This window comes from Rhinopithecus bieti, unplaced genomic scaffold, assembly GCF_001698545.2.
Source record: "Rhinopithecus bieti isolate Rb0 unplaced genomic scaffold, ASM169854v2 scaffold_10347, whole genome shotgun sequence".
NCBI classification, from domain to species: domain Eukaryota; kingdom Metazoa; phylum Chordata; class Mammalia; order Primates; family Cercopithecidae; genus Rhinopithecus; species Rhinopithecus bieti.
The window spans coordinates 2,279,244-2,305,944 of record NW_016806836.1 but is presented as its reverse complement, the minus strand read 5'-3'; the positions used below and the strand labels follow the sequence as shown (position 1 = coordinate 2,305,944).

The 26,701-nt window shown below is 38.5% G+C and overlaps 1 protein-coding gene across 1 annotated transcript in view; it reads right to left on the bottom strand.

Annotated features, from left to right (window-relative positions):
• Nucleotides 1-8,475: 8,475 nt before the first annotated feature.
• WFDC9 (WAP four-disulfide core domain 9) overlaps nt 8,476-26,701 on the bottom strand; it is a 24,056-nt gene continuing 5,830 nt past the window's right edge. The window contains exons 2-5 of the mRNA XM_017878060.1: nt 15,147-15,240; nt 10,634-10,782; nt 9,196-9,343; nt 8,476-8,675 (exon numbers count right to left, since the gene is read on the bottom strand). Coding sequence (XP_017733549.1) covers nt 8,645-8,675; nt 9,196-9,343; nt 10,634-10,724 — 270 coding nt within the window. The 5' untranslated portion in view covers nt 10,725-10,782; nt 15,147-15,240 and the 3' untranslated portion in view covers nt 8,476-8,644. The remainder of the gene's footprint in view (nt 8,676-9,195; nt 9,344-10,633; nt 10,783-15,146; nt 15,241-26,701) is intronic.

Sequence of the window (26,701 nt, the reverse complement as noted above, 5' to 3'; positions counted from 1 at the left end):
GGTTATGAGATGCACCTCATTTGCTATAACTGAAGAAAAGACAAGAGTATTTCCACTCTCAGAGTCCAAGGCTGTCCCAGGTGCGACTTTTAATATGTCTTACACTTTCTGGGCTCTGAGAAGGGCAGGATGCTAGTGCTCAAATGACCAAAACAATGACAATTATAAACATCTCTGACATGAGACATTATGTATACAACTGATTGTACCTGTGTCCTGGGTTTATGTGCAATGTCCTGCAAATGAATTCACCCTGTAGGAAGATTATTAAAACTACCATGAATATGTTTGAACTGTTACGAGAATTACCAAAATGTGACACAGAGACATGAGGTGAGTACATGCTATTGGCAAAATGGCACAGGTAGACTTGTTCAATGCATGTTGCCACAAACCTTCAATTTGTAAAAATGCAATATCTGTGAAGCATAATAAAACAAGGTGCAATAAATGAGGTATGCCTGTATATCCGACTGATTTATGATGCTGTTGAGTTCAACCGTGTCCTTACTAATTTTCTGCCTGCTGGATCCCATTCATAAGAGACAGATGTTGAAGTCTCCAACTACAGTAATGGATTCATCTATTTCTCCTTGCAGTTCCATCAGTTTCTGCCTCACATATATTTTTTAAATGTATTGAGGCACATTTGACTTTTTAAAACGTATATATTTAAATGTATATATTTTAAATATATATATTTAAGGTACACAATTTGATGATTTAATACACATATACACTGTGGAATAATCAGCACAATCAAGATAATTTTTCTATCACCTCAAATAGTTACCATTTTCTTTCTCCCCTTTTTTCCTTTCTTGGTTTTTTTTTTTTTTTTTTTTTTTTATGTATCCTTTTTTTATTTTTTTTTTTCCCCTTTTTTTTTTTTTTTTTTTTTTTTTTTTTTTTTTTTTTTTTTTTTTTTTTTTTTTTTTTTGGTGAGAATGCTTAAGATACATTATCTTACCAAATTTCAACTATACAATAAAGTATTGTTAATTATAGTCACATTGCTATTCATTAGATCTCAAAAAAATATTGATTATGCACAACTAAAACTTCGTACCCCTTTGACAACATCTCCCCACTTCTTCCTCCCTCCAGCTCTTAGTTATCACCACTCTACTCTCTATGTCTACGAGTTTGACTGTATTAGATTCCACAAATAAGTGAGATCATGCAGCATTTGTCTTTCTGCATCTGGTTTATTTTACTTAGCACAATGTCCTCCAGGTTCATTCTTGTTGTGTCAGCTGATGGAGCTGTTATTTCTATCTTGGTGAAAGCTGAATAATAGTCTAGTGTGTATGTACGTGGGTGTGTGTTTGCCACATGTTTTTAAATCCATTCATCCATCAATGGACATTTAGTTTGCTTCCACATCTTAGCGTTTCTGCATAATGCTTAAATGAACATGGGCATGCAACTATCTCTTCAAGATCCTGTTTTCAATTCTCATCGATATATATGAAGAAGTAGGACTGCTGAACCACATGGTAGTTCTATGTTTAATTTTGTTTGGAATGTCCATGCTGTTCCAGAGCCACTACACCATTTTCATTCCCACCAGAAGTGCACAGGGTTCCCGTTTCCCCATGTCCTTACCAACTTGCTATCTTCTGTTTTGTTTTTGTTTTATGGGAGGTGTGTGTGTATGTGTGTGTGTGTGTGTGTTAAATAGTGGTAGTCCTAATGTATGAGGTGATATCTCATGGTGGTTGTGATTAGCACTTTCCTGATGATTAATAATTTTAAGCATTTTTCCAAATAAATGTTGGCCATTTGTAGATCTTCTTTGGAGAAATGTCTGTTTAACCCTTTGCTCATTTTAAAATTTGAGTATTTATTATTGAGGGGGCTGTTATTGAGTTAAAGGAGTTTTAAAGTATATTCTAGATATTAATCTCTTATCCAATATCTGCCTTGCAAATATTTTCTCCAATTTCATAAGTTTTTTAGTTTGACGTCACCCTATTTCTCTATTTCTGCTTTTGTTGCCTGTGTTTTGGTATCATATCTAAAAAATCATTTCCCTTTTCAATGTCATGTTTTTTAATTGTTTTCTTCTGGGAGTTTTATAGATGTTTATAAAAAATTAACTTCATTTTGAATTCATTTTTGTATATGGTATAAGATAAGGGTCCATACTAACAACATTTATTGAATAAACTACCCTTTCCCCAATGTGTAGTTTTAAAACTCTTATTAAAGATCATTAGACCTTGTATATGAGGGCTTATTTCTGGACTCTATATTTTGTTCTATCAGTCTACATGTCTGTTTTTATGTCCGTGTTATACTGTTTTGATTACTATAACTTTGGAAACATGTTTTGAAATCAAGAAGTGTGATGCCTCTAGCTTTATTCTTCTTTCTCAAGATTGTTTTGGCTATTTGGAGTCTTTTAAGACTTCATATGAACTTTAGAATTTTTTTTGTATGTCTACAATAAATGCCATTTGGATTTTGATAGGGTTTGTATTGAGTTCATATATTATTTTGGGTAGTATAAATATTTTTAACAATATTAAGTCTACCAATCCTTGAACACAAGATATCTTTCCGATTGTTTTTGTCTTAATTTTGTTCAGCAATTTTTTGTAGTTTTCAGTGTACAAGTCATTAAGTTTATTCCAAACTATTGTAAATGCGATTTAAAACAGATTTATTTGTATTGTTCATTGTTACTATATAAATGCAACTGACTTTTGAGTGTTGATTTTGTTCTATCCTGCAACTTTACTCAATTTACTAGTCTAATAGTTTTCTGATGGAGTCTTTTTATATACAGTTTTCTACATATAAGACCATGTCATCTGCAGAGATAATTTTACTTCTTCTTCTTTTCCAATTCAGATGCATTCTATTTCTTTTCCTTGTCTAATTACTCTGGATAAGACTTCCAGTACTATGTAGAATAAAAGTGCTGAGTTTGGACATCCTTGCCTTATCCCTGATCTTAGAAAAAAAAACTTTCAGTTTTTCACTATGGTATATGATATTAGTTAAGGCTTTTTATGTATGAAATTTATTATGTTGAGGAAATTTCTTTCTATTCTTATTAATATATTGTTGAATGTTTTTATCATGGAAAGGTTATTTAATTTTGTCAAATACTTTTCCTATGTCTATTATGATAGTCATATGATTTTTTTCTTCGTTCTATTAATACGGTGTATTACATTTATTGACTTGTGTGTATTGAACTGTCTTTGCAACCCAGTGATAAATCCCACTTGATCGTGGCATATAATCCTTTTAACGTGCTGTTAAAATCGGTTTACTAGTATTTTGGTAAGGACGTTTACATCAGTACTCACCAGGGATATGGGTTGTAGTCTTCTTTTCTTGTAGTATCTTTGTCTGGTATTGGTATTGGGGTAATGCTGGCCTCATATAATGAATTTGGAAGTTTTCTCTGATTCCATTTTTTTGGAAGAAATTGAGAAGGATTCATATTCAATATTCTTGAAATGTTTGGTAAGATTATTCAGTAAAGCCATCTGGTCCTGAGTTTTCTTTGTTGAGAATTTTCTTGTTTGTTGAGAGATTGTATGTTTCTAGGAATGTATTCATTTCTTCTAGGTTAGCCAATTTAAATAAAAATTTCTGTGGCACCAGTTGTAATGTCTCCTCTTTCATTTCTCACCTATTTGAATGTTCTCTACTTTTTTATTTTCAGTCTGGACAAGGATTTGTCCATTTTGTTTATCTGTTCAAAATCCAATTCTTAGTTTTATTGACTTTATGTTTACTATTTTCTATTCTCTATTTTGTTTATGCCTGTTCTGATTTTATCATTTTGCTAACTGTGGGCTTAATTTTTCTTCTTTTTCTAGTTCCTTGTGGTATAAAGTTAGGTTATTGATTTGAGCTCTTTGTACTTTTTTAAATGTAGATGTTTATTACTATGAATTTCCCTCTTGGTACTGCTTTTGCTGCATTCCGTAAGTTTTGGTATGCTGTGTTTTCCTTTTCATTTGTCTTAAGGTATTTTCTAATTATATTTATTATTCCTCCTTGAAGCAATGGTTGTTCAAGAGAATGTTATTTGATTTTCACATCTTTAAATGTGTTCTAGTTTTGTTTCTGCTGTTGGTTTCTAGTTTCATTCTACTGTGGTCTGAAAAGACACTTGGCATAATTTAAATCTTCTTAAATTTGTCAAAATTTGTTTTCTAATCTAACACATAATCAATCTTGGAGAAAAAAATCTGTATGCTCTTGAGAAGAATATGTATTCTGCTGCTGTTGGGTAGAATGTTCTGTATATGTCTGTTAGGTCCATCTGGTAAACAGTGTTGCTCCAGTTAGCTCTTTCTTTATTGATGATCTGCCTGGAAATCCTATCCATTATTGAAAGTGGGCATTGAAGTCTCCTATTACAGGATTGCTATCAATTTCTCCTTTGAAATCTGTCAATATCTGCTTTATATATTTACATATTTATATTTAAGCTAATGTTGAGTGCACATGACTTAACAATTGTTTGTTCCTATTGAATTGACCCTTTCATCATTGTAGTTATAACCACCTATTTTAAGTTGGTAACTTCAACTGCAAACAAAAACTTTATTTTGACTCCTCTCATAACCACTCACTTTGAGTACCTATAGTCAGAGTTTGCTTCTTTTTATATTGTGTGTTTACTAACAAGTTTTTATCTTTTACTTTCATATTAAGGTTCAAAGTAATTCATGCATCACTTTTACAGTTTTACATTATTCTGTATTTATATATTTACCTTTCTCAGTGAGGTTTATGCTTCCTTACGCTTTTGCATTGCTATTCAGTGCTTTTCCATTTAATTTGTTTTTGTTTGTTTGTTTGTTTGCTTGTTTTCTGAGACATAGTTTTTCTCTGTTGCCCAGCCTGGAGTGCAGTGGTGCGATCTCAGCTCACTGCAAGCTCCGCTTCCTGGGTTCAAGCAATTCTCCTGCCTCAGCCTCCAGAGTAGCTGAGATTACAGGCACACACCATCATACCCAGCTAATTTTTGTATTATTTTTTAGTACAGATGAGGTTTCACCGTGTTAGCCAGGCTGGTCTCAAACTCCTGACCTAAAATAATCCTCCCACCTCAGCCTCCCAAAGTGCTGGGATTATAGGTGTGAGCCACTGTGCCCAACCTTTCATTTCAATTTGAAGAACCCCCTAAAGATTTCTTATAAGGCAGGCTAGTGGTGACAAACTCCCTCAGTTTTTGTCTAGGAAATGTTTTATCAGTAGTTTATTTTTAAAAGATAATTTTGCTAGGTATAGTAATCTTAGTTGGCAAGTTTTTTCTCACACTACTTTGATTATGTCATCTCACTCCCTCCTGGCTTGCAAGTTATCTGCTGAGAAATCTGCTGTTAATTGTATGGGGGTTCCCTTATATGTGATGAGTTGCTTTTCTCTTGCTGCTTTCAGAATTCTTTCCTTAACCCAGGCTTTTAACAATTTGATTAAATGCATTTCAGTGTAGCCTTCTTTGGATTGATCATATTTGGGAACTTTGGAGCTTCATAAATTCAGATGTTGACTTACGAACATCTGGGAAGTTTTCAGACATTGTTGTTGTTGTTGTTGTTGTTGTTGTTGTTGTTGTTGTTGTTATTTTGAGGCGGAGTCTCACTCTGTCACCAGGCTGGAGTGCAGTGTCATGATCTTGGCTCACTGCAACCTCCGCCTCCTGGGTTCAAGTGATTCTCCTGCCTCAGCCTCCCAGGTAGCTGGGACTGCAGGCACGCACCACCACACCCAGCTAATTTTTGTATTTTTAGTAGAGATAGGGTGTCACCATGTTGGTGAGGTTGGTCTCGATCTCTTGACCTTGTGATCCACCCACCTTGGCCTCCCAAAGTGCTTGGATTACAGGCATGAGACACCATGCCCAGCCTCAGACATTGCCACTGTGCCCGGCCTCAGACATTATTTTTTAAAGTAAGCTTTATACTATTTTATCTCTCTCTCCTTATTCTGGTATTCCCATAATACATATATTGATCTATTTGATTGTGCCCCATAAAGCCCTTAGTCTTTCTTCACTCTTTTTCATTCTTTTTTCTGTATTCACCTTTGACTAGCTAAAGAACAAGTCATGATGTGTTCTTTGGATTTGCTGATTCTTCTATCAGTGCTTTCAGCCAGGTGAGACAAAAACCAGTCCATTAGGCAGCCCTGAAAAAAGTCAGAATATTGGACAAGGTGCCAGTTTCTGTTTCTCTGTATTAGGCATACACTGCCCCCAGAGGCAGGCATTTCTGGTTGAGGTAACTCCCATCAACCAAAGACTATTCTCTGGAGAAGGTTCCCGATGTACATTATTAACCACAACATTTGCAGGAGCTCTGAGATGAGTGCACACACCAGTAAAGGGAATTTGGGTGCGTTACTAAGAGGTGTCTTCTATAATGACTCATTGGCATATATACTTTATGCCACTAGACAGAAGTGATGGGTTATAGTCACAGGTGACAGTTTCAGGATTTATAACCACTTCAGTTTTAATAACAAGGATTCTGATATTCTTTCCCCAAAAATTCTATCTGACATTTACTAACATTAGCCACCCTGACAAGGAAAAGCAATTTGGGCTTCATATCTTCTTCAGTAGCATGGCTGAAAGCTTAGTTGGCTCTCAGTGTATATAATCCACAGCCATTGTGTATATGTCTATGTGGTTGTGCTCTTCGTATGGCTGCATTTTACTGATCCCTTTGATCTCCTTCCACTTATCTGTGACAATTACTCTTTTGCTAATGTTGGTCAAGCAACTTCTCTCCCTTCCTCCTCTCATGACCCAGGCTTGGCAGATGAATGTATGAAAGAGACATAAGGTCTAAGTAGGTTATCCAAGAGGATAACTGGTTCTTTTCCTAGCCCTTCATTTGGGGATTCCCTAACCTTTTGTTTGTCTCTACTTTTTGTCAGGAAGGAATAAACTTCTTTACTCTAAAGAGCTCTAAGTCCAATCTCTTTCTCAATATCAGGACAAAGCTCCACTTGTGAAAGATGTTCACCTGAGCCCCTGAGATCCTGAACTATTGTCCCTTTTCATTCCACAGAGCTCTAAGGTCCTAACTAACAATCTGTTAGGCCCTAGTCCCTTGCCTGGCCTTAGTCGTTGCTGTATCATATTCTCTAAAGCTGTATAGCCTTTCCTTGGGCTACAAAGTTGACAGATGTGACATTCTGACCCATCTGTCTAGGTAAGCATATTTGATCCTCTGCCCCAGGGAGAAACACATGACTGGAAGTATAGTGGGAGCACTGTGATCTCCTCATTCAGGGGAAGTTACATTTTAAAAATGATCAAGAGACTAATGAAAATGGTGAAAATTTCACATAATCTGGGGAAACAGTATGGGCAAGAAAGTCTTCCCTGCATTGCCTGAAATCACAGGATATGAGTAATATTACTCAGGTAAAATTTCCAGGTAGACAGAACTGACCTGGCAGGAATAAAAGGGGATTAGGTATGACAGAAGGCAGAAGGCAGAGTCCATTCTGGAAGCTCATGGTACCAACCTGGAAGGCATAAATGCTTTCTCTAATGACAGGATACATTATCTTCTTACTGGAGTGATAGTTGTTTCATTGGACAGGGTGATATGGAGGCCAGGGTCTTGGGTCTGTGTTGAGGAGTCTCGCTTTGCATGAGTAGACAGGTCACAGATTGCCAAGTACTTGCCAAATCCCATTTTCTGTTCTTCTTGAGAAAATAGCTAGATTACATTTCCCAATCTCCTTTGCAAATATGTGGGACCATGTGACTATGTTATGGTCAATGGAATATGGATTAAAACAATAAACTTTGCTTCTAGGCCTAGCCCTTTAAAAGCTTCTGTGTCAGCCCGCATGATGCCTTTCTTTCCCTACTGCTGGTTGGATATAGAGGAACCAGTAGAGAAGCCCCTGGGAGATGACAAAGCTACAGATTTAAGGAGCTACATTCCTTGAATTACGGCAGGGATAACTGCCCACTGACCACCCTAGTGAAATGCATTGTGAATGAGAATAACCTCTCATGGGTTAACTGTATTAACCCCATGAGATTTGTATAAATCTACTTGAATATTTGCTCTAGCAATTAACCAAACTGGTTCATTCATGGGTCTAACTGGGAAGGCAGAATTGGGCACCTCTGCTCATGATTGAATGGGAACAACTGTTGGGACTGCTGAGGATTACAATGAGAGAAATTAAGTCATAGGGAGGAATTTTTTAAAAAATACGCAGAGCCCACCGGGGCCTATCACGGGGAAGGGGGGAGGGGGGAAGGGGGAGGGATTGCATTGCGAGTTAATACCTGATGTAAATGACGAGTTGATGGGCGCTGCCATCACCAACATGGCACAAGTATACATATGTAACAAACCTGCACGTTTATGCACATGTACCCTAGGAACCTTAAAGTATAATAATAATAATAATAAATATAAAACACTAAAAAAAGAAAAGAAAAAGAAAAAAATACGCAGAGCCCTGAGGTTGCTGTAGCAATTTATTTGACAAAAGCTTCAGGGTAAAGAGGTCAAGGAAATAGCAGAAAGGTTACTAGCTAGAACCAGTGGGTGTCCCAAGAAGGAATTAGGCAGCACTCTTCTTAGACCAGATGTTCATCCTTCAGCCCACAGTAGTGATCAACCAATAGAATCTAGGGGTTTAGCATTGATTTAAGGGGCTCTCTAGAAGAGAAAAGTTAATCAAAAGTCAGGAATCCTGGGAGAAATCCATTTCTAAAATTAATAGCACCCTGGGCCCCAGATAAAAGGACAGCAATTTTTCTGTTAAATCAGAAGTTACCCACTTTTAAGCAATTTCCCCCAGGAAGTTTGCCAACTGAACAGACAGATAAATACGAGGTCTTCTTGGGCCTGGCTGAGAGTAGAGAGCCCGTGGAGAGGCCCAACTAAGTGGTCAATAATTGGAACTTTGGATAAAGGAGGGATGTATGAACTTATGGGTGATGTTTTGAGGGAAGCAAAGGGAACTGAATAAGAGTGAAGAAAAAAGTAGAGGACCTCATGTCGGTGTCTTGGTTTATTTTGCAGTGAGGAGCAGCCTAGGTTTGGAGATAGGAGGACATTGTCTTTTGCTGCCTGTTTCTTTAATCAGGATTTGGGTGGCTGTAGTCTTTGGAATAGTGGGTAAGGAGCAGTGATGAAGCATGCCCAGGCCCTAGCCTTCCCACCACAACCAACTCACTCATTGTCTAAGCAGATGTTTCCACAGTAGGTCCAGCAGCATGTATGATTTGGACGTATACAGGTCCTTATTTTAGTACACCTTTTCTCACAGTACTTATATGGAGGCTGTACCCAGCACTGCTCAGTTTCTCTTATCATGTCTAGAACTGAGATGGAAGAAGTTAGCAGGGTCCATCTATTCACAACTCAGACAAGAAACCCTTTTTAAGCTTAACAATCCCTTCTGAAACTTGAGCTCCAAGTCACAAAGTATTTCTCTGGCTACCAAGAAAATCCCTTCCTCAAAGTATATAACCAGTGTCTTGTCACAACACCATCCTTGCACAGCCTGTGTTCCTCCATCTACATGTCCCTACAGCATTTCAGACTCTAAAGATAGGACCTGGGACACCCTGACCATATATGACACCAACCACCAAATTTATTCTCATGTAACCTTAGATTTCAGGGCCTGCAATATCCTCTAACTCCAATTTCCATAGCCAATTTGCAGAATGGGAAACTGAACCAAGGGAGAATAGAAACTTGTTTTTCTCCCCCCTTTTTTTTTTTTTTTTTCTTTTTTTGAGACAGTCTTGCCCTGTTGCCCAGGCTGGGGTGCAATGGCACAATCTCGGCTCACTGCAACCTCCACTTCCCAAGATCAAGCAATTCTCCTGCCTCAGCCTCCCAAGTAGCTGGGATTACAGGAGCATGCCATCATGCCTGGCTAATTTTTTGTATCTTAATAGAGACGGGGTTTCACCATGTTGGCTGGGCAGTCTCGAACCCCTGACCTTGTGATCTGCCCACCTCGGCCTCCCAAAGTGCTGGGATTACAGGTCTGAGCCACCATGCCCGGCCATTTTTCTCCCCTTCTATTGTTTCCCTGATGATGCCACCTAAGCCGTCAGTCTCTCCATAAATTTCATTTATTTCTCTGGCCCACAACCCTCCTGCTCAGTGCCTTTGTTGTCCACATTTTCTTATCGTATGAACCCAAACTTTGACCCACTAAGGATCCTTTATTTGTCTTTTCCATTTTTCATGTTCTAAAAGACTCTTCCCCTCCAACTAAATTAACGTGTTAAATATTACCCTTTTGTCATTCATCAAAGGCTCACCCAACTGAGGCACAAAGGTTCTGAAAATATGGGCTTGGAGGGAAGCTCTGTGTTGGTTTTTCCTCTACTGGTCTGACATTGGAAAATATTATTTCCTGCTAACTGATGTAATAGAGACAAAAGATATGTTCCCTTTTCACATACCTAGGGTTGCTTTCAGAGCTGAGAGAGAAAACTTAAAGGCATTGGGAATATCTAACCTAATCTTGCTTGAATATCTCTACTTAGGGAGAGATCCTTTAAAGGCTGATTCTTGAAATGCAGACCCTGAATCAGCTACGATAGACATCCCAGAACTGGGCAGAGCACCCCCTCCCTTTTCACACCACCCACGGGGATCTCTGGTCCAGAGGCTTCCCAACACAGGCAAAAGCATCACAACTCCAGAGATGAACATGATGAGTAGAAGAATCCAGGGCTTCATGGTGGTCTCTGTGTGTGTTTGGGTTACGTTCTGGCAGAAGACAAGTCTTTTCCCAGTGCTGCTAGAGGTAGAAAATGGATTGAGGAGAATAGGATAAGCAACAGGGGGAAAGTGCTTATGACTATCATGTTGTTCTTTCCCTTTCTAGTACCCAGTAGCATACCAACTAATTCCCAGGCTAGCCAGTGACTTCCCCAGGTTTCTTCTCATCTCATATTACATACCCCTTCCTTTGCAAACTTACTTCTTTTAAAATGAATTGCTCCTTTCTGATTAAAACAATAAATCTTCAGATTATACAATTTGTAAAACAAAAAATACAAAGAGGAAATAAATAAGCATTAATAATTCCACCATCTAGAGATAATCAATATATGTCTACACTTTTATGTTGTAGTCATTATTTTTATGAAATTGGACACATCAGTGTCCTGATATTTTATTTCAAAGCATATGTAACATGATGATATAAAGAAGTTTTAGTGAAGATCCTAAGACAAAAGGCACTAAAGCAACTTAAGAGGGAATTACAGACAGCTAACAGGACTTGAGAAAAGATGATAGCTGAGAACCGTTAGGGGACTCAAAACTTTAATGCACTAAGATGGTCCAAAGTTGGAGGAATTGTAGAGAAGATTTCAAAGATTTTATTGGTAAAAAGCTTTGCTCATGAAACCCAGAATGCTGCCTTCTAATTCCAAGTTGAAAAAAAAAGGTTTTATGATACTACTCATTGAGCTTGCTATGTGATCCCAGAAGTCTGTGGGAACACAGTAGACTTGTGTTTGAATCATGACTGAAGACTTTAAAGGGTGACTTTAAATCTGGCCAAAGTGGCCTGTAGTAGCAGAGAAAAGGGCTCTAATTTACGAACTATCTGAACTGTAAATGGCCAGACGACATTTGATGTCTCCAATGAACCCTTGAAATCTCCCATGAAAGAGTCAAGACCAGAAGCACAGAACCAGCTTATGATAATAAATATTATACAAGAACTTTCCTACTCCTCTTACTGGTTCATCCTCCCTCTATCCCTAGGAGACAGAAACTTGCTTTAGTCCGGAGTGGGTGGAGGAAAGGAATAGAATTACAAAGAGCCAGAGCAGGGGCGGGCGGCGGGGAAAGAGATTCACCACATCCTGTTCCATAACTGGAGCTTCTGAAGGAGGGAGGAATCCATAGTTTTGAACAATTTATGGAGTTGTGACTAATTTCATGGACCTGGACATTTAACTTATTATATTGAGAAGATGTTTCATGACTGGAGAATCACATAAAATTTGTGGAGCCCTACCTAAATTTTCCTGAAGAAGCAAGGAAATAAACTAACAATTCTGAATAAAATATACAGGGAGGCAAAAATATGCTCACATCATATAAGTCGTGACAAGAATTCAGCCATAAATATTATCGTTTCCTCATATCATCAAGACCTGAATAGTGTCAATTTCTTCTTGTTATAAAATGTTCTGATGAACCTCCTTATAGTTAAAGCTTTGGTACATATATTGTTATTTTTATAGCATGAGTTAATGAAGAAAGATTTCTAGGCAAAAGACATTGTCTTTCCCAGACTTTGGATAATTGCCGCCACATTTTTCTCACTAAGGGTTAGGTTACATTTCCACCTACTGGATATCAAATGCATGTCTCTCCACCCCCTTGTTCTACTCTAGGCTATACAAAGGTAATTTTCATCACCACACTATTTGCTGATGGATATTTTACAGAGGAAAGAACATGGGCTCCGGAGTCAGATAGGCTTGAACTAGAATCCTAACCCCACCAACTTCTAGCCGTGGAAACTGGGCCAGTCACATAATCCCCAGAGCCTGGTTTTCCCCATCCATATTACAGAAAAAATATCAATACTCATCTCATAGGGTCATTGGGAAGATTAAATAATATGTATAAAACACTAAGCATAGGACCTGGAATATAGTATACACTTCATAAATGTTAACTGTCGGCATTAAGCTCAGAATATCCTCCTCTAGATATTTGAAAACTATTTTCAATTACAATTGTTTTCTTTTTACTTTTTTTTACACTTAACATTTTAATCTGCTTAGAATCTATGCCTCTGTGTGTGGAGGGAGAAGGGGAGAGTTCATTCACTTAGTAAGTACTTATTAAGTGCCTAACTATATTCCAAGTTCTAGGTATTGGAGTATAGTGGTGAACAAAACGGACGAAGATTCCCCCATTCATACAGCTGGCATTCTAGTTAAACAATATAAGGAAATGCATAGATGGTAATCAGTGGTAAGGAGAAAAATAAAGAAATGGAAGAAAATAAAATAGCCTGCAGCTGAGTGACACCTGAGGGGTAAGGGGAACTGGAGTATGGGAACAGCAGAAAAATCTTAATAACATGGAATAGATAGACATTTTCTTAACACTGCAACAATGTAACTATTGCAATCCAAAAGCCAGCATTCCACATTATAAAACTGAAAGTACTCCCATTGAAATTAGAAATAGGAAAAAAAGATATGCACTGTTAGGCCTACTTTTTAACATTATTTTCAAGTGTTTAAGCCACTATAATTAGAAAAGAGAAAAATTTGAACTATAAGTAACAGAAGAGTGGAAAAGGAGCCTAATTACAACTGAAACTTCCCAGCCTTCTCCCATCTACCCCCCTCATTCTCTATCTGTTGCTCTACCTTTCTAGAACCAAATAGGAAGGGAAACAAGAGTCAAAGAAAAGGATAAAATTCTGACATGAATTGCATGTAACAAGGCAGTGATTTTCCCTCTGCCTGAAAGTCTTTATATTTGTTCAGAAGTTTTCATTGAAGCAAAAGAGATTTCTCTGTGCTGTCCAGTGTGGTAGCCACTGGCCACATATGACTATTTAAACTCATTAAATTAAATCAAAATTCAGTTTCCAGTCATTTCAAGTATTCAGTGGCCACATGTAGTTAGTGGCTATTGTCCCCAAAGTCTTTCTCTGATGCGTCTCAATCCATTCATACATGGGACGATGGGAACAGTTTATATCAACCTTTGACTTCTTGTGTGTCCTATTTAATATTCCTTATTTCTCAGGGACGGAGCACTTCCATCATCACAGAAAGTTCTACTGAACAATGCTGCTCTAGATGAATCCACCAAAATGACTCTGCTCAAAAACAGGGGTAATACTAGAAAATTTTAAACGTGCTGAATTTTCAAAGGAGGCTTTGAAAATGTATTCTCCTCTTAGCTTCTGTGAAATTTGGAAGGTGAAAAATACAAGTTTTAGGCACATGTCATTAGATGTATTGACTTTTAGGCAATCGTTTTTAAGAGATTTGAGCAGAGGCAAGAGCAACAACAACTTAACTTGGCAACTTCATTGAGTAATGCTTAGGTAAGCTGGTAGAGACACAGGTTCTTAATGGAGAAGCTTGAAGAGCAGGAATAAGCATTTAAGAGTAGAACCACCCCTCCCCCTGCCCACCCCAAATATCTGATCTTCTGCAATTTAAGGGATTCTGCTTCTCCTTTCCTTTCTCTCCCTAGTCTCCTGCTCTTCTAGCTAGCAATGGTAAGATACCCATTCCTTGAGCCTGAGTCCTTGAGAACCTCAGAGTGTTCTTCTGATTATGTGAATATACCAGCACATGGCAAGACAGGTGAACCATGGAGATACTCTGTTATCTGCTTATAGCTGGGGATGTGAGGGATGAGGTAACTGGGTGAAAGTGGGCATGGATTTCAGTAGGCCTCTGGATTCCTGGTACCAGCCCTTTGCATAAAGAAGGAGGAATACTGATATACAGTGACAGGAACACCATAAATCCAAAGCACTGGGTTCCATGAGGCTGTTTCTTTGTATTCCAAAATACCACCCCAGACCTAAGTTTTCCAGGGCTTTGAAATCTGTTCATTCACACGGCCTCATTCTTACTCTAGTTTTCTTAATTTCTTACTTGCCCCTTGCCCCTTAAAGGTATTCAGGAATCTGAGGATGCCTAGTCCCCTTTTTGCACACTCCCAAGTGTACTAAATGATCCCAGACAAGAGAAACATCATTATGCCCAGGCTGGGTACTTCTCAACTTCTCATATACAGAGTGCTGTGATTTCTTTGGTCATCCTGAGACAAACTGCAGGACAATTCAAAGACACCCAGGATCAGAAAGACACAGAACTACTGCTCTCCACCAAATGTGGGATCCTGGGCTTTCCAGATAATGTTAAAGAGGAGAGTGTGCTAGATTTAGTGTCAGGAATGCTGAAATCTTATTTTGTTTCTGTCCCTTTTACCTATGGAACCTCAGACAGCTCATGTCACCCCCTCTCAATTTTCTTATTTGAACAAAAGCGACAATAATCCCTACCTCACAGGAATAGTAACACCATCTGGGTTAGGAATTATTCCAAGCAAGCCACACATAGAAGCTCATGTATCAAGACCTTTATCCCCACCTACCTCTGAAGGTGTCTGAGTTGAGTGTCTGTAGTAACTGACTGACAGCTCTTTTGTCCGGCCTCTTATTATGAAGTTGTTTGAAGTGGGGCTCAAACTGGGGGCAGAAGAGCAGAAAAACAATGTTCAAAGGCCAGGAACTTAATGGCGATTTTGGTTGTGACCAATTTTTAATTTCTACCCAGAAACTACATGTTGGCTGTATCACAGATTCTTTCCCTTGATATTCACCCATCCAGACGTACTCAATTTTCTTAGATGCAGGTGGGATCTTCTGATAAGCTGGGAAGAACATTGTGTACCTGAATTGCAGCTCAGGCCACCCCCAGAAGACCCAAATTACATGTCCCCAAGGTCTTTCGCAAATACTTCTCAGTCCATTCATACGTAGGAAGTTGGAAACAGTCTACATTGACCTTTGACATCTTGTCTGTCCCATTTAACATTCCGTCTTTCTCAGTATTGATTTTCTTTTACCAATAAAATCATACCATGATCTCCCAGCAAATGCCCTCTGACTTTTATGTAGCTAAAAAGAGACTGAATAGGAAGAATTTTAGAAAAAGTAGATGACCACCTAGCAAATGAAGGAAGTGACGTGACCATATCCAGCACCAAGTTCTTGCCATGAGCTTGTTGGTTGAGGTGCAGAGGGATTTGCTCACCAAATGTCAGGGAAGGGCATTATATTGGGCACACAATACACATGATTTGGACATCACCAGCTCATTAGAAAAGAGAACAGTCAAGTGGGCATGAGGCAGGGACTTCCAAGGGGTAAACCTTCTCTCAAAGCCTGTCTGCAGTAATATTATACACAGTGACAGGAGATGTCAATATAAAATTCTTCTCAGGATACAGGCATACCTGGGAGATATTGCAGGTTCGGTTTCAGGCTGCCACAATAAAGATAATATTGCAATAAAGTGAGCCACGTACACTTTTTGGTTTCCCAGTGCATATGAAAAGTATGTTTGCCTGAAGTCTTTTATTTATAAATGTATTTAAACTAGAAAATGAAATATTTAATAGTTGAAAGTTGTTTCTCTGAAACAGCTAGTCAAATTTGCAAACTTCTGATACAATATCTGTATATGTTTTAGTATACAACTGTACCTCTCACATTCTAAACAGTTTCTAATAGTTTTCTTATGATGAATTTCATTATTACTTATTAAAATATTAAAAAGGTATGCCCTAGTCTGTCAAGTGTTCAAAAACATTATGTATAAAAAATAATGTGCATACCATAATTTTAAAATACTTTATTACTCAATTGCGAGTGATTATCTGAGCCTTCAACAAGTCATCATCTTTTTGCTGGTGGAGGGTCTTCCCTCAATGTTGATGGTTGTTGACTGATCAGGGTGGTGGTTGCTGTGGGTTGGGGTGGCTGTGGCAATTTATTAAAATAAGACAACAATGATGTTTGCCACATCAACTGATTGATCCTCTCAAGGAAGATTTCTCCATAGCATGCAATGCTGTTTCATAGCATTTCACAGACAATAGAACTTCTTTCAAAATTTCGGTCAGTCCTCTCAAACTGTGCTGCTGGTTTATCTAAGTTTGTGCAATATTCTGAATCCTTTGTCATCATTCCAACCATGTTCACAGCATCTTCACCAGGAGCAGATTCCATTCAAAGAAACCACTCTCTTTGCTCATCTATAAGAAGCAACTCCTCATCCACTCAAGTTTTCTCATGAGATTGCAGCAATTCAGTCACATCTTCAGGCTGCACTTCTAATTCTCATTCTGTTGCTATTTTCATCACATTTGCAGTGACTTCCTCCACTGAAGTCTTGAAATCCTCAAAGTTATTTATAAGGGTTGGAATCAACTTCTTCCAAACTCCTGTTAATACTGCCATGCTGACCTCCTTCCATGAATCATGGTATCTAGAATAGTGAATCCTTTCCAGGAATTTTTAAATTTATTTTGCCCAGATCCATCAGGGAAATTACTATCTATGGTAGCTATAGCCTTACAAAATGTATGTCTTAATAATTTTGACTTTCAAGTCCATGGGCTGAAGAATGAATGTTGTTAGCAGGCTTGAAAACATTAGTATCTTCATATAGCTCCATCACAGCTCTTGGGTGACCAAAATCTTTTTTTCTGAGCAGTAGGCCTCAACAGTGGGCTTAAAATATTCAGTATACCATGCTGTCACCCAGGCTTTGCTGTTTCATTTATAGAACAGAGCAAGAGCAGAGTTAGCATAGTTTGCAAGGGCTGTAAGATTTTTGAAATGATAAATGAGCTTTGGCCTCAACTTTAAGTCTCCAGCTGCATTGGCCCCTAGCAAGAAAGTCAGCCTGTCTTCTGAAGTTTTGAAGCCAGGCATTGACTTCCATCTATGAAAGTGCTAGATGGCATCTTCTTCCAATATAAAGCTATTGTATCTTCACTGAAAATCTGAGGTCTATTGTAGCCACCTTCATCAATTACAGTTGACCCTTGAACAAAATGGGAGTTAGGGGTACTGAACTCCTACACAGTTGAAAATCCATGTATAGGCCGAGTGCAGTGGCTCACGCCTATAATTACAGCACTTTGGGAGGCCAAAGCAGGCGGATCACAAGGTCAGAAGTTCGAGACTAGCCTGGCCAATACAGTGAAACCCCATCTCTACTAAAAATACAAAAATTAGTCGGGCATGGTGGTGGGCGCCTGTAGTCCCAGCTACTCAGGAGGCTGAGGCAGGAGAATCATTTGAACCCGGGAGGCGGAGGTTGCAGTGAGCAGAGATCGTGCCACTGTACTCTAGCCTAAGTGACAGAGTGAGACTCCATCTCAAAAAAAAAAAAAGAAAAAGAAAATTCATGTATAACTTTTGACTCCCCAAAAACCTAACTACTAATAGCTCACTGTTTTATTGTTAATTTTAGAGACACAGTCTTGCTATGTTCCCTAGGCTTATCTCAAACTCCTGGCTTCAAGCGATCCTCCTTCCTCATCCTTCAGAGTAGCTAGGACTACAGACACACACCACCATGCCTGAAATGTTCTTTTTATTGAGATGGGGTCTCACTATGTTGCCCAGGCTGGTCTCAAACTACTGGCTCAAGCAATCTCCCCCCACTCAACCTCCTGAGTAACTGAAATTATAGGTATGCACCATCACGCCTGACTAATAGCCTACTGTTGACCAGAAGCCTTACTAATAACATAAATATTTGATTAACACATATTTTGTATGCTATATGTATTTTGTATAATATTTACTCTTACAAGAAAGTAAGCTAGAGGAAAATGTTATTAAGAAAATCATAAGGAAGAAAAGACATATTTACGATTTATTAAATGGAAGTGGATCATCATAAAGGTCCTTGAGGATGTGCAAATGAACCCGCACAGTTCAAGCCTGTGTTGTTCAAGGGCCAACTGTATCTTAGCTAGATCTTCTGGATAACTTGCTGCATCTTCTCCATCAGCACTTACTGCTTCACATGGCCCCTTTGTGTTATAGAGAGGTCTTCTTTCCGTAACCCTCATGAACCAGCCTCTGCTAGATTCAAACTTTTCTGCTGCAACTTCCTCATCTCTCTCAGCCTTCATAAAATTGAAGAGTTGGGGTCTTTCTCTGGATGAGGTTTTGGCTTAAGGGAATGTTGTGGCTGGTTTGATCTTCTGTCCAGATCATTAAAACCTTCTCCATATCAGCAGTAGGGCTGTTTTGCTTTTTTTATCATTCCTGTGTTCACGGAGTAGCCTTTTTAATTTCCTTCAATAACTTTTCCTTTGCATTCACAACTTGGCTGTTTGGTACAAGAGGCCTAGCTTTCAGCCTGTCTCAGCTGTTTAACATGCCTTCTTCACTAAGATTAATTGTTTTTCTAGTTTTTTATTTAAAGTGAGAAGTGTGGGACTCTTCCTTTCACTTGAACATTTAGAGTCCATTGTGGGGTTATTAATTGGCCTGATTTCAATATTGTTGTATCTCAGGGAATAAAGAGGCCTGAGAAGAGGGAGCAAGACTGGCAAATGACCAGTCAGCAGAGCAGTCAGAACACACATACATTTATTGTTCACCATGTTCTGTGGGCACAGCTGGTGGCATTCCAAAGCAATTACAATAGTAACAACAAAAATCATTGATCACAGATCACCTTACAGATATAATGATAAGAATAATAATAATAAAGTTTGAAACACTTTGAGAATTGCTAAAATGTGACACAAAGACATAAGTGAGCATGCTGTTGGAAAAATGTGCCAAAAGACTTGCTCAATGCAGGGTTGCTGCAAACCTTCAATTTGTAAAACATGCAACATCCATAAAGCAAAAATAAATTAATAAAGCAAAGTGTAATAAAATGAGGTATGCCTGTATGTTGAGTGCACTGAGGGGCAGGAAGTATATGTCTGGACTCCAGGGACTTGGCTGAGGAAGGTGGACCAGTACAGAGGCAAAGAGCTTTGGAACCAAGGTAAAAAGGTATGGGAACAAACTGAAGGAAATTTTGACAGGGACTGAAAATGGTGCCAAACCTAAAGTGATTGAATTATGGATTTCTAAGACATTTATTTATATGGCAGGAAAATGATGTTCCATGCATGACGATCATAGTCTTTTGCTCTGTGTGGCCCAGATGCTGTAGATCCTTGATGGTCTGTCTGAGGAGCACGGTCACTAATGAGTAGCTGAGGAGTGCCAAGGGCTCCTGCCACTCATGATTCTGGATCAAGCTATGCAGAATTTAGGACAATCTGTACACTATTCTATTTTAGTTGAGAATTTCCCAGTGCAATATCTGAAATACTGTATCCAATAATTCTATATCCAGCAAAACTATCCTTTCCTGATGAAGGTAAAATAAAGACATTCCCAGAAAAACAAAGACTGAGAGAATTTGTTGCTAGCAGGTCTGCCTTTCAAGAAATACTAGAAGGCCGGGCGCGGTGGCTCAAGCCTATAATCCCAGCACTTTGGGAGGCCGAGACGGGCGGATCACGAGGTCAGGAGATTGAGACCATCCTGGCTAACACGGTGAAACCCCGTCTCTACTAAAAATACAAAAAAAACTAGCCAGGCGAGGTGGCGGGCGCCTGTAGTCCCAGCTACTCGGGAGGCTGAGGCAGGAGAATGGCGTAAACCCGGGAGGCGGAGCTTGCAGTGAGCTGAGATCTGGCCACTGCACTCCAGTCCGGGCGACAGAGCGAGACTCCGCCTCAAAAAAAAAAAAAAAAAAAAAAAAAAAAATACTAGAGAAAATCCTAAAGCTAAAAAGAAAAGACATCAGGTAGTAATGAGATCTACATTAAGAAACAAAGAGAACAGATAAAAGTAATTATGTAGGTAAATATAAAATCTGATATTAATATTTTTTAACAGATTGGAGTGACAACTGTATAAAAAAATGATTATAATCATTCAATTGTATTGTTAGGCTTAAAACATAAAGATGTAATATACATGAAAAATAGCACAGCCAGGTGTGGTGGCTCATGCTTGTAATCCCAGCACTTTGGGAGGCTAAGGCGGTTGGATTACCTGAGGTCAGGAGTTCGAGAACAGCCTGACCAACATGGTAAAACCTCATCTCTACTAAAAATACAGAAAATTAGCCTGGTGTGGTGGTAGGCGCCTGTAATCCCAGCTACTCGGGAGGCTGAGGCAGGAGAATTACTCAAACCCAGGAGGTGGAGGTTGCGGTGAGTCAAGATCGCACCATTGCACTCCAGCCTGGGCCACAGAGCGAGACTCTGTCTCAAAAAAAAAAAAAGAAAAGAAAAGAAAAGAAAAACAGCACAAAAGAGGGAGGAAGGCAGGCATGTAAGTATAGTTATGATCATCCAGTTTAAAGACTTTGTATTTTTAAGTATGAGAGCCATGGATTATTAAGTAGCATTATTTATTTTTCAGACATATAGGATTTGCTTTTGGTGTTGATTTTCTATTTTCCTGCATTTTCAAAAGAAAATATTGTATGGCATTAATCATTTGGAATTTTTGAGACTTTCTTTGCAATCTAGGTCATTGTAACTAAGCACTCAAACCTGCTCAATTGGGCCAGGTGCGGTGGCTCACACCAGCACTTTTGGAGGCCGAGGTGGGTGGATCACTTGAGGCAAGGAGTTCGAGACCAGGCTGGCCAACATGGAGAAACCCCGTCTCCACTAAAATTACAAAAATTAGCTGGGTGTGGTGGCGTACACCTGTAATCCCAGCTATTCGGGAGGCTGAGGCATGAGAATCACTTGAAGCCAGGAGGCAGAGGTTGCAGTGAGCCAAGACAGCACCGCTACACTCCAACTTGGGTGACAGAGTGATACTCTGTCTCAAACAAAACAACCTGCTCAATCTACAACTTTGTATAGATAATTTATTTTCATTTATTGAGGCTGTTTTGTGTGCATGTGTGTGTGTACATATATGTTAAGGTTTCTTGATCTGTTTTTTCTTTACCAATATAAAATATTCTTGTCTAAATTGTGTAGTGTCCTCTATGTTGAATGTTAATTATATTGTATGATATTTAAATTGTTATATCATCTTTCTTTTTAATTCATATTTGGTGGACCATCCTTTTTTATTCCTTTATTTTAAATTACTTCCTTCCTTTTGGGAAACCACACATTGTTAAATCATTTAAAATTTTTAATCTGAGAGTCTCTGTCTTTTAATAAATGTCTCTAACCCATTTACCTTTAATAAATAGTCTTATAGAAAACAATCTTATGTTAGGGCCTATCTCTGGCATCTTATTTCATATTTTGTATTTATCATGCTTTTAAATATTTGTTTTATTTCTCTCTTCAGACATCTATTGGATGGATGAAATATCTTCTACTATTTTAAAAGCCATTATTGTATTTTGATTCCTCAGAGGATTTTTTATTTAAGCCCACATTACTTTTCCATATAGTCTTAAAGATTTCCAAAACTTGTAAGTTTTCCTAAAATAAGACAGCTCTTTCAGTATGCTAACTGTTCCCTTTAGTTTACCTTCTGACCTTGTTGATATTTTCTAGACAGTTTTTAGTTCATGATTATAATGGATATTGGTGTTTTATTCTCTTATTCTTTCTATCTCTTCCTTCCACTTTGTTCTTAATCCCTAAATTTTTAGACAACACCAAACTTTATGAATTGACGTCTCACTGTGCAAAATTGCTGACATGGCAGGCCTGCAGTTGCTATCTTTACAAATCCTGCTTACAAGGTTGGCTCTTGGTTGGCATCCATAAGCCTGAATTTTGAGAAAGTTCCCATTGTTCTCAGAACAAACAAGTATGGCTCTCTGTGCCTCAACCATTTGTACAAACAACGTGGTTTATGGTAGATATCTGCTTTTACTTTGGGAGTCTGGAATTTTGATATATGCTAGGCAGAAGCTGCTATATGACCAGCCCCCAATAGAAACCCTGGACACTATGTTTGTCTCTCATGAGCTCCCCTGGTAGACAACACTTCACACATGTTGTCACAACTGATGGATGGGGTAATTCAGCATGCCCTATGTGACTCCACTGGTCAATGGGAGAAGACACTTGAAAGCATGCACCTGATTTCCTCTGGACTTTGCCCCCTGCACCTTTTCCCTTTGTTGACTTTGCTTTGTAGCCTTTCACTGTAATAAATCATAGCTGCAAGAAAAACTATATGCTGAGTCCTGTGAGTCCTCCTAGCAAAGCACTGAACCTGGGGATAGCCTCAGGAACCCCCAGCGCATTCACTCATTTTGCCCATATACTTTTGTACAGTCATTCTAGATTTATTTTCCTAGTGGAGCACATCCTTCAAGCAGGCTTTCAAAAAGGGTCTTTGTGTGGTAAGCATTCTGATGCTTTGTATGTCTTAGAACAATTTTATTGTGCCCTCATATTTTAAAAGTTCAGGATGTAAATTTTCACTCGAAAAGTTTTTACCTTAAACATCTTGAAAATGCTACTCTATTGATTTATTGTCCTATTGTCACTATTTGAAAGTGTAATCTCAGTCTGATTATTTTTTTTCTTTGGATGATCTATTCTTTCTCTATAGAATATTTTAAAAATTCTTTGTATTTGATGTTCCTACATTTTATAATGTGGCTAGATATGCTAGTTTTCTTACTCTATTCTTTTATGATCATTTCCAGTCTGAGCTCTTTAATAGTTCTTTAATTTGGGGCAACTTTAATGCATTGTTTCATTAAATATTTTTTAACCTGCTAAATCTTTTTCTTTTAGAACTATTATTTGGATGTTTACACTTACACCTCTCACTTCCACATACCTTAATCTTCTTTTTTATTTTGAAACAATCTTCAAGTAGGAGAAAAGCTGAAAGTACAGTAAAAATAACTTCTTTTCCCTGAAACATTTGAGAGTAAGTTGCTTACTGATGCCCAATCACCCCCAATGCTGTCATATACATTTTCTATAAAGAAAGACAAGTTCTTCTACATAAACACAACATAGCCATCAAAATCCAGAAATAAATGATGCCAATGTCTACACTAATCTATTTAAATATATTAATTATGTCTATTTTATGCATCATTTTAATTAATTCTGTATTATTTGCTATCAGTCATTCAGTGTGAGGGCAGAAACATTTCATGTAAATGTGATGTTCACTGCTAGGTTTGATTTGAAGGCCAAAAGGAAGCATAAGTTTGTTACTCTCATTCCATTAACCAGCTCAACTTGATGGGGGAGGTGATACAAACCTACACAGGTTTGGCTTGTCAAACCTAAAACAGTTTAGGTTAAAGTTAAGCTGAGTGTGCATGTTTGAGAAATAGCTCAGGAGTGAGGGGAAAACTAATGGACGGGACCAGCTGACAATCTAACTGTGAAGATCTGGGTAAAACACTCAGAGAGAAATTCAGAGGAGCCCGAGCTGACACATTTCATTTTAATGGTCATACAATTATTCGCCAAGAAAGACAAAATTAGACCAGGAAAATGGCAAACAGATAGAAGCTTCAAGGATTTGGGGATTGTTACAAAGATCCAAAAATTAATCTGGATTTTCTTGCATCTTTATTTCAGATGGCACATCAAGCAACTCCTCTTATTCTTTTCTGTTTAAGCAGAAAAATCAGATCTGTGGCATAGGTTTTGAATGTTTTTAGGCCAGGCGTGGTGGCTCATGCCTGTAATCCTAACACTTTGGGAGGCCGAGGAAGGTGGACCACCTGAGATCAGGAGTTCGGGACCAGCCTGGCCAACATGGTGAAAACCCATCTCTACTAAAAATACAAAAGTTAGCCAGGTGTGGTGGCGGGCACCTATAATCCCAGCTACTCAGGAGGTTGAGGCAGGAGAATCACTTTAACTCGGGGGGCAGAGGCTGCAGTGAGCCGAGATTGTGCCACTTCACTCCAGCCTGGGCAAGAAGAGTGAAACTCCCTCTCAAAAAAAAAAAAAAAAAAGTTTTAAATTGACAAGTAGTAATTTTACTTATTTATGTGATACATAGTGATGTTTCAATATGTATAATGTATAGTGATCAGATCAAGGTAATTAGCATACCCGTCATCTCAAACATTTATCATTTCTTTGTGTTAGGAACATTCAATATCTTCGTTCTAGCTATTTGAAATTATATAATATATTATTCTTATATATGCTCATCCTACAGTGCTATAGAACACTAGAACTTATTCCTCCTGTCCAGCTATGACATTGTATCCTTTAACAAATCTCTCCCACTGGGCGCGGTGGCTCACACCTGTAATCCCAGCACGTTGGAAGGCTGAGGCAGGCGGATCACAAGGTCAGGAGTTCGAGACCAGCCTGACCAGCATGGTGACACACCCGTCTCTACTAAAAATACAAAAATTAGCCAGACGTGGTGGTGCGTGCCTGTAGTCCCAGCTACTCGGGAGGCTGAGTCAGGAGAATCGCTTGAACCTGGGAGGTAGAAGTTGCAGTGAGCCAAGATCACCCCACTGCACTCCAGCCTGAGCAACAGAGCGAGACTCTATCTCAAAAAAAAAAAAAAAAAAATCTCTTCCAATCTTCCCCTTCCCACTATGCTTCCCAGCTTCCAGTACCTGCTGTTCTACTTTTACTTCCATGAGATCGACATTTTCCAGATATGAGTGAGAATATGTGTTGTTTAATTTTCTGTTCCTGGCTATTTCACAGAACATAAAGTCCTCCAGTTTCAGCCATGGTGCCATGAACAACAGGATTTTATTCCTTTTTATGGTTGAATAGGATTATATTGTGTATATATATCATATTTTCTTTCTCCATTCCTCTGTTATTAGACACCTAAGTTGAGTCTGTATCTTGGCTATTGTGAATAGTGCTGCAATAAACATGGGGGTACATATGTTGATATGCTGATTTCCTTTCCTTTGGATAAATGCCTAGTAGTGGGATTGCTGAGTCATAAGGTAGTGGAGTTCTATGTGTAGGCTTTTGAGAAATTGAGATACCATTCTCCATAGTGACTGTACTAATTTGTATTTCCACCAACAGTGTATAACAGTTCCCCTTTCTCCACATGGTCAACAGCACTTGTTATTTTTTGTAATTTTCTTATTGTTGGAGCAATCCTGACTGGTGTGAGACAATACCTCATTACAGTTTTCACTTGCGTTTCCCTGATGATTAGTGATGTTGAGAGAACAATGAAAAGTCATTTTTTTCATATATTTGTTGGTCATTTGTATGTCTTCTTTTGTGAATTCTGTTCAGATCATTTGCCCATTTTTTAAATTGGATTGTTTGTGTTTTTGCTGTTGAGATGTTTGAGTTTCTTGTATATTCTGGATGTTAATCCCCTGTCAAATGAATAGTGTATTAGTTTGTTCTCACATTGCTGTAAAGATATTACCTGAGACTGGGTAATTTATAAACAAAAGAGGTTTAATTTACTCACAGTTCCACATGGCTGGGGAGGCCTAAGGAAACTTAAAATCATGTCAGAAGGCGAAGGGGAAGTAAGGCATGTCTTACATGGTGGCAGGAGAGAGAGCGCTGGCAGGGGAAACTGCACCTCTTAAACAATCAGATCTCATGACAACTCCCTCACTATCACAAGAACAGCATGGGGAAAACTGCCCTTATGATCCAATCACCTCCTATCAGATCCTTCCCTCCACACATGGGGATTAGAGTTTGAGATGAGATTTGGGTGGAGACACAGAGCCAAACCGTATCAAATACTTTGAAAATATTTTCTCTCATTCTGTAGATTGTCTTTGCAATCTGTTGATTGTTTTCTTTGCTGTGCAGCAGCTTTTTAGTTTGATATAATCCAATTTACCTATTTTTGCTTTTGTTGTCCATGGTTTTGAGATCTTACATTAAAAATCTTTTTGTAAGATCATGAAATGTCTTGCAGTGTTTCCCCTATGTTTTCTTCTAGTAGTTTTACAGTTTCAGGTTTTACCTTTAGACCTTTGATCCATTTTAGCTGATTTTGTATAGAGTGAGAGGTGAAGGTCTAATTTCATTAGTCTGCATATGGATAGCCAGTTTTCCTGGTACCATTTACTGAAGAGACTACCCCTTCCCCAGTGAGTGTTCTTGGCATCTTTGTCAAAAATCAGTTGGCTGGCCGGGCGCAGTGGCTCAAGCCTGTAATCCCAGCACTTTGGGAGGCC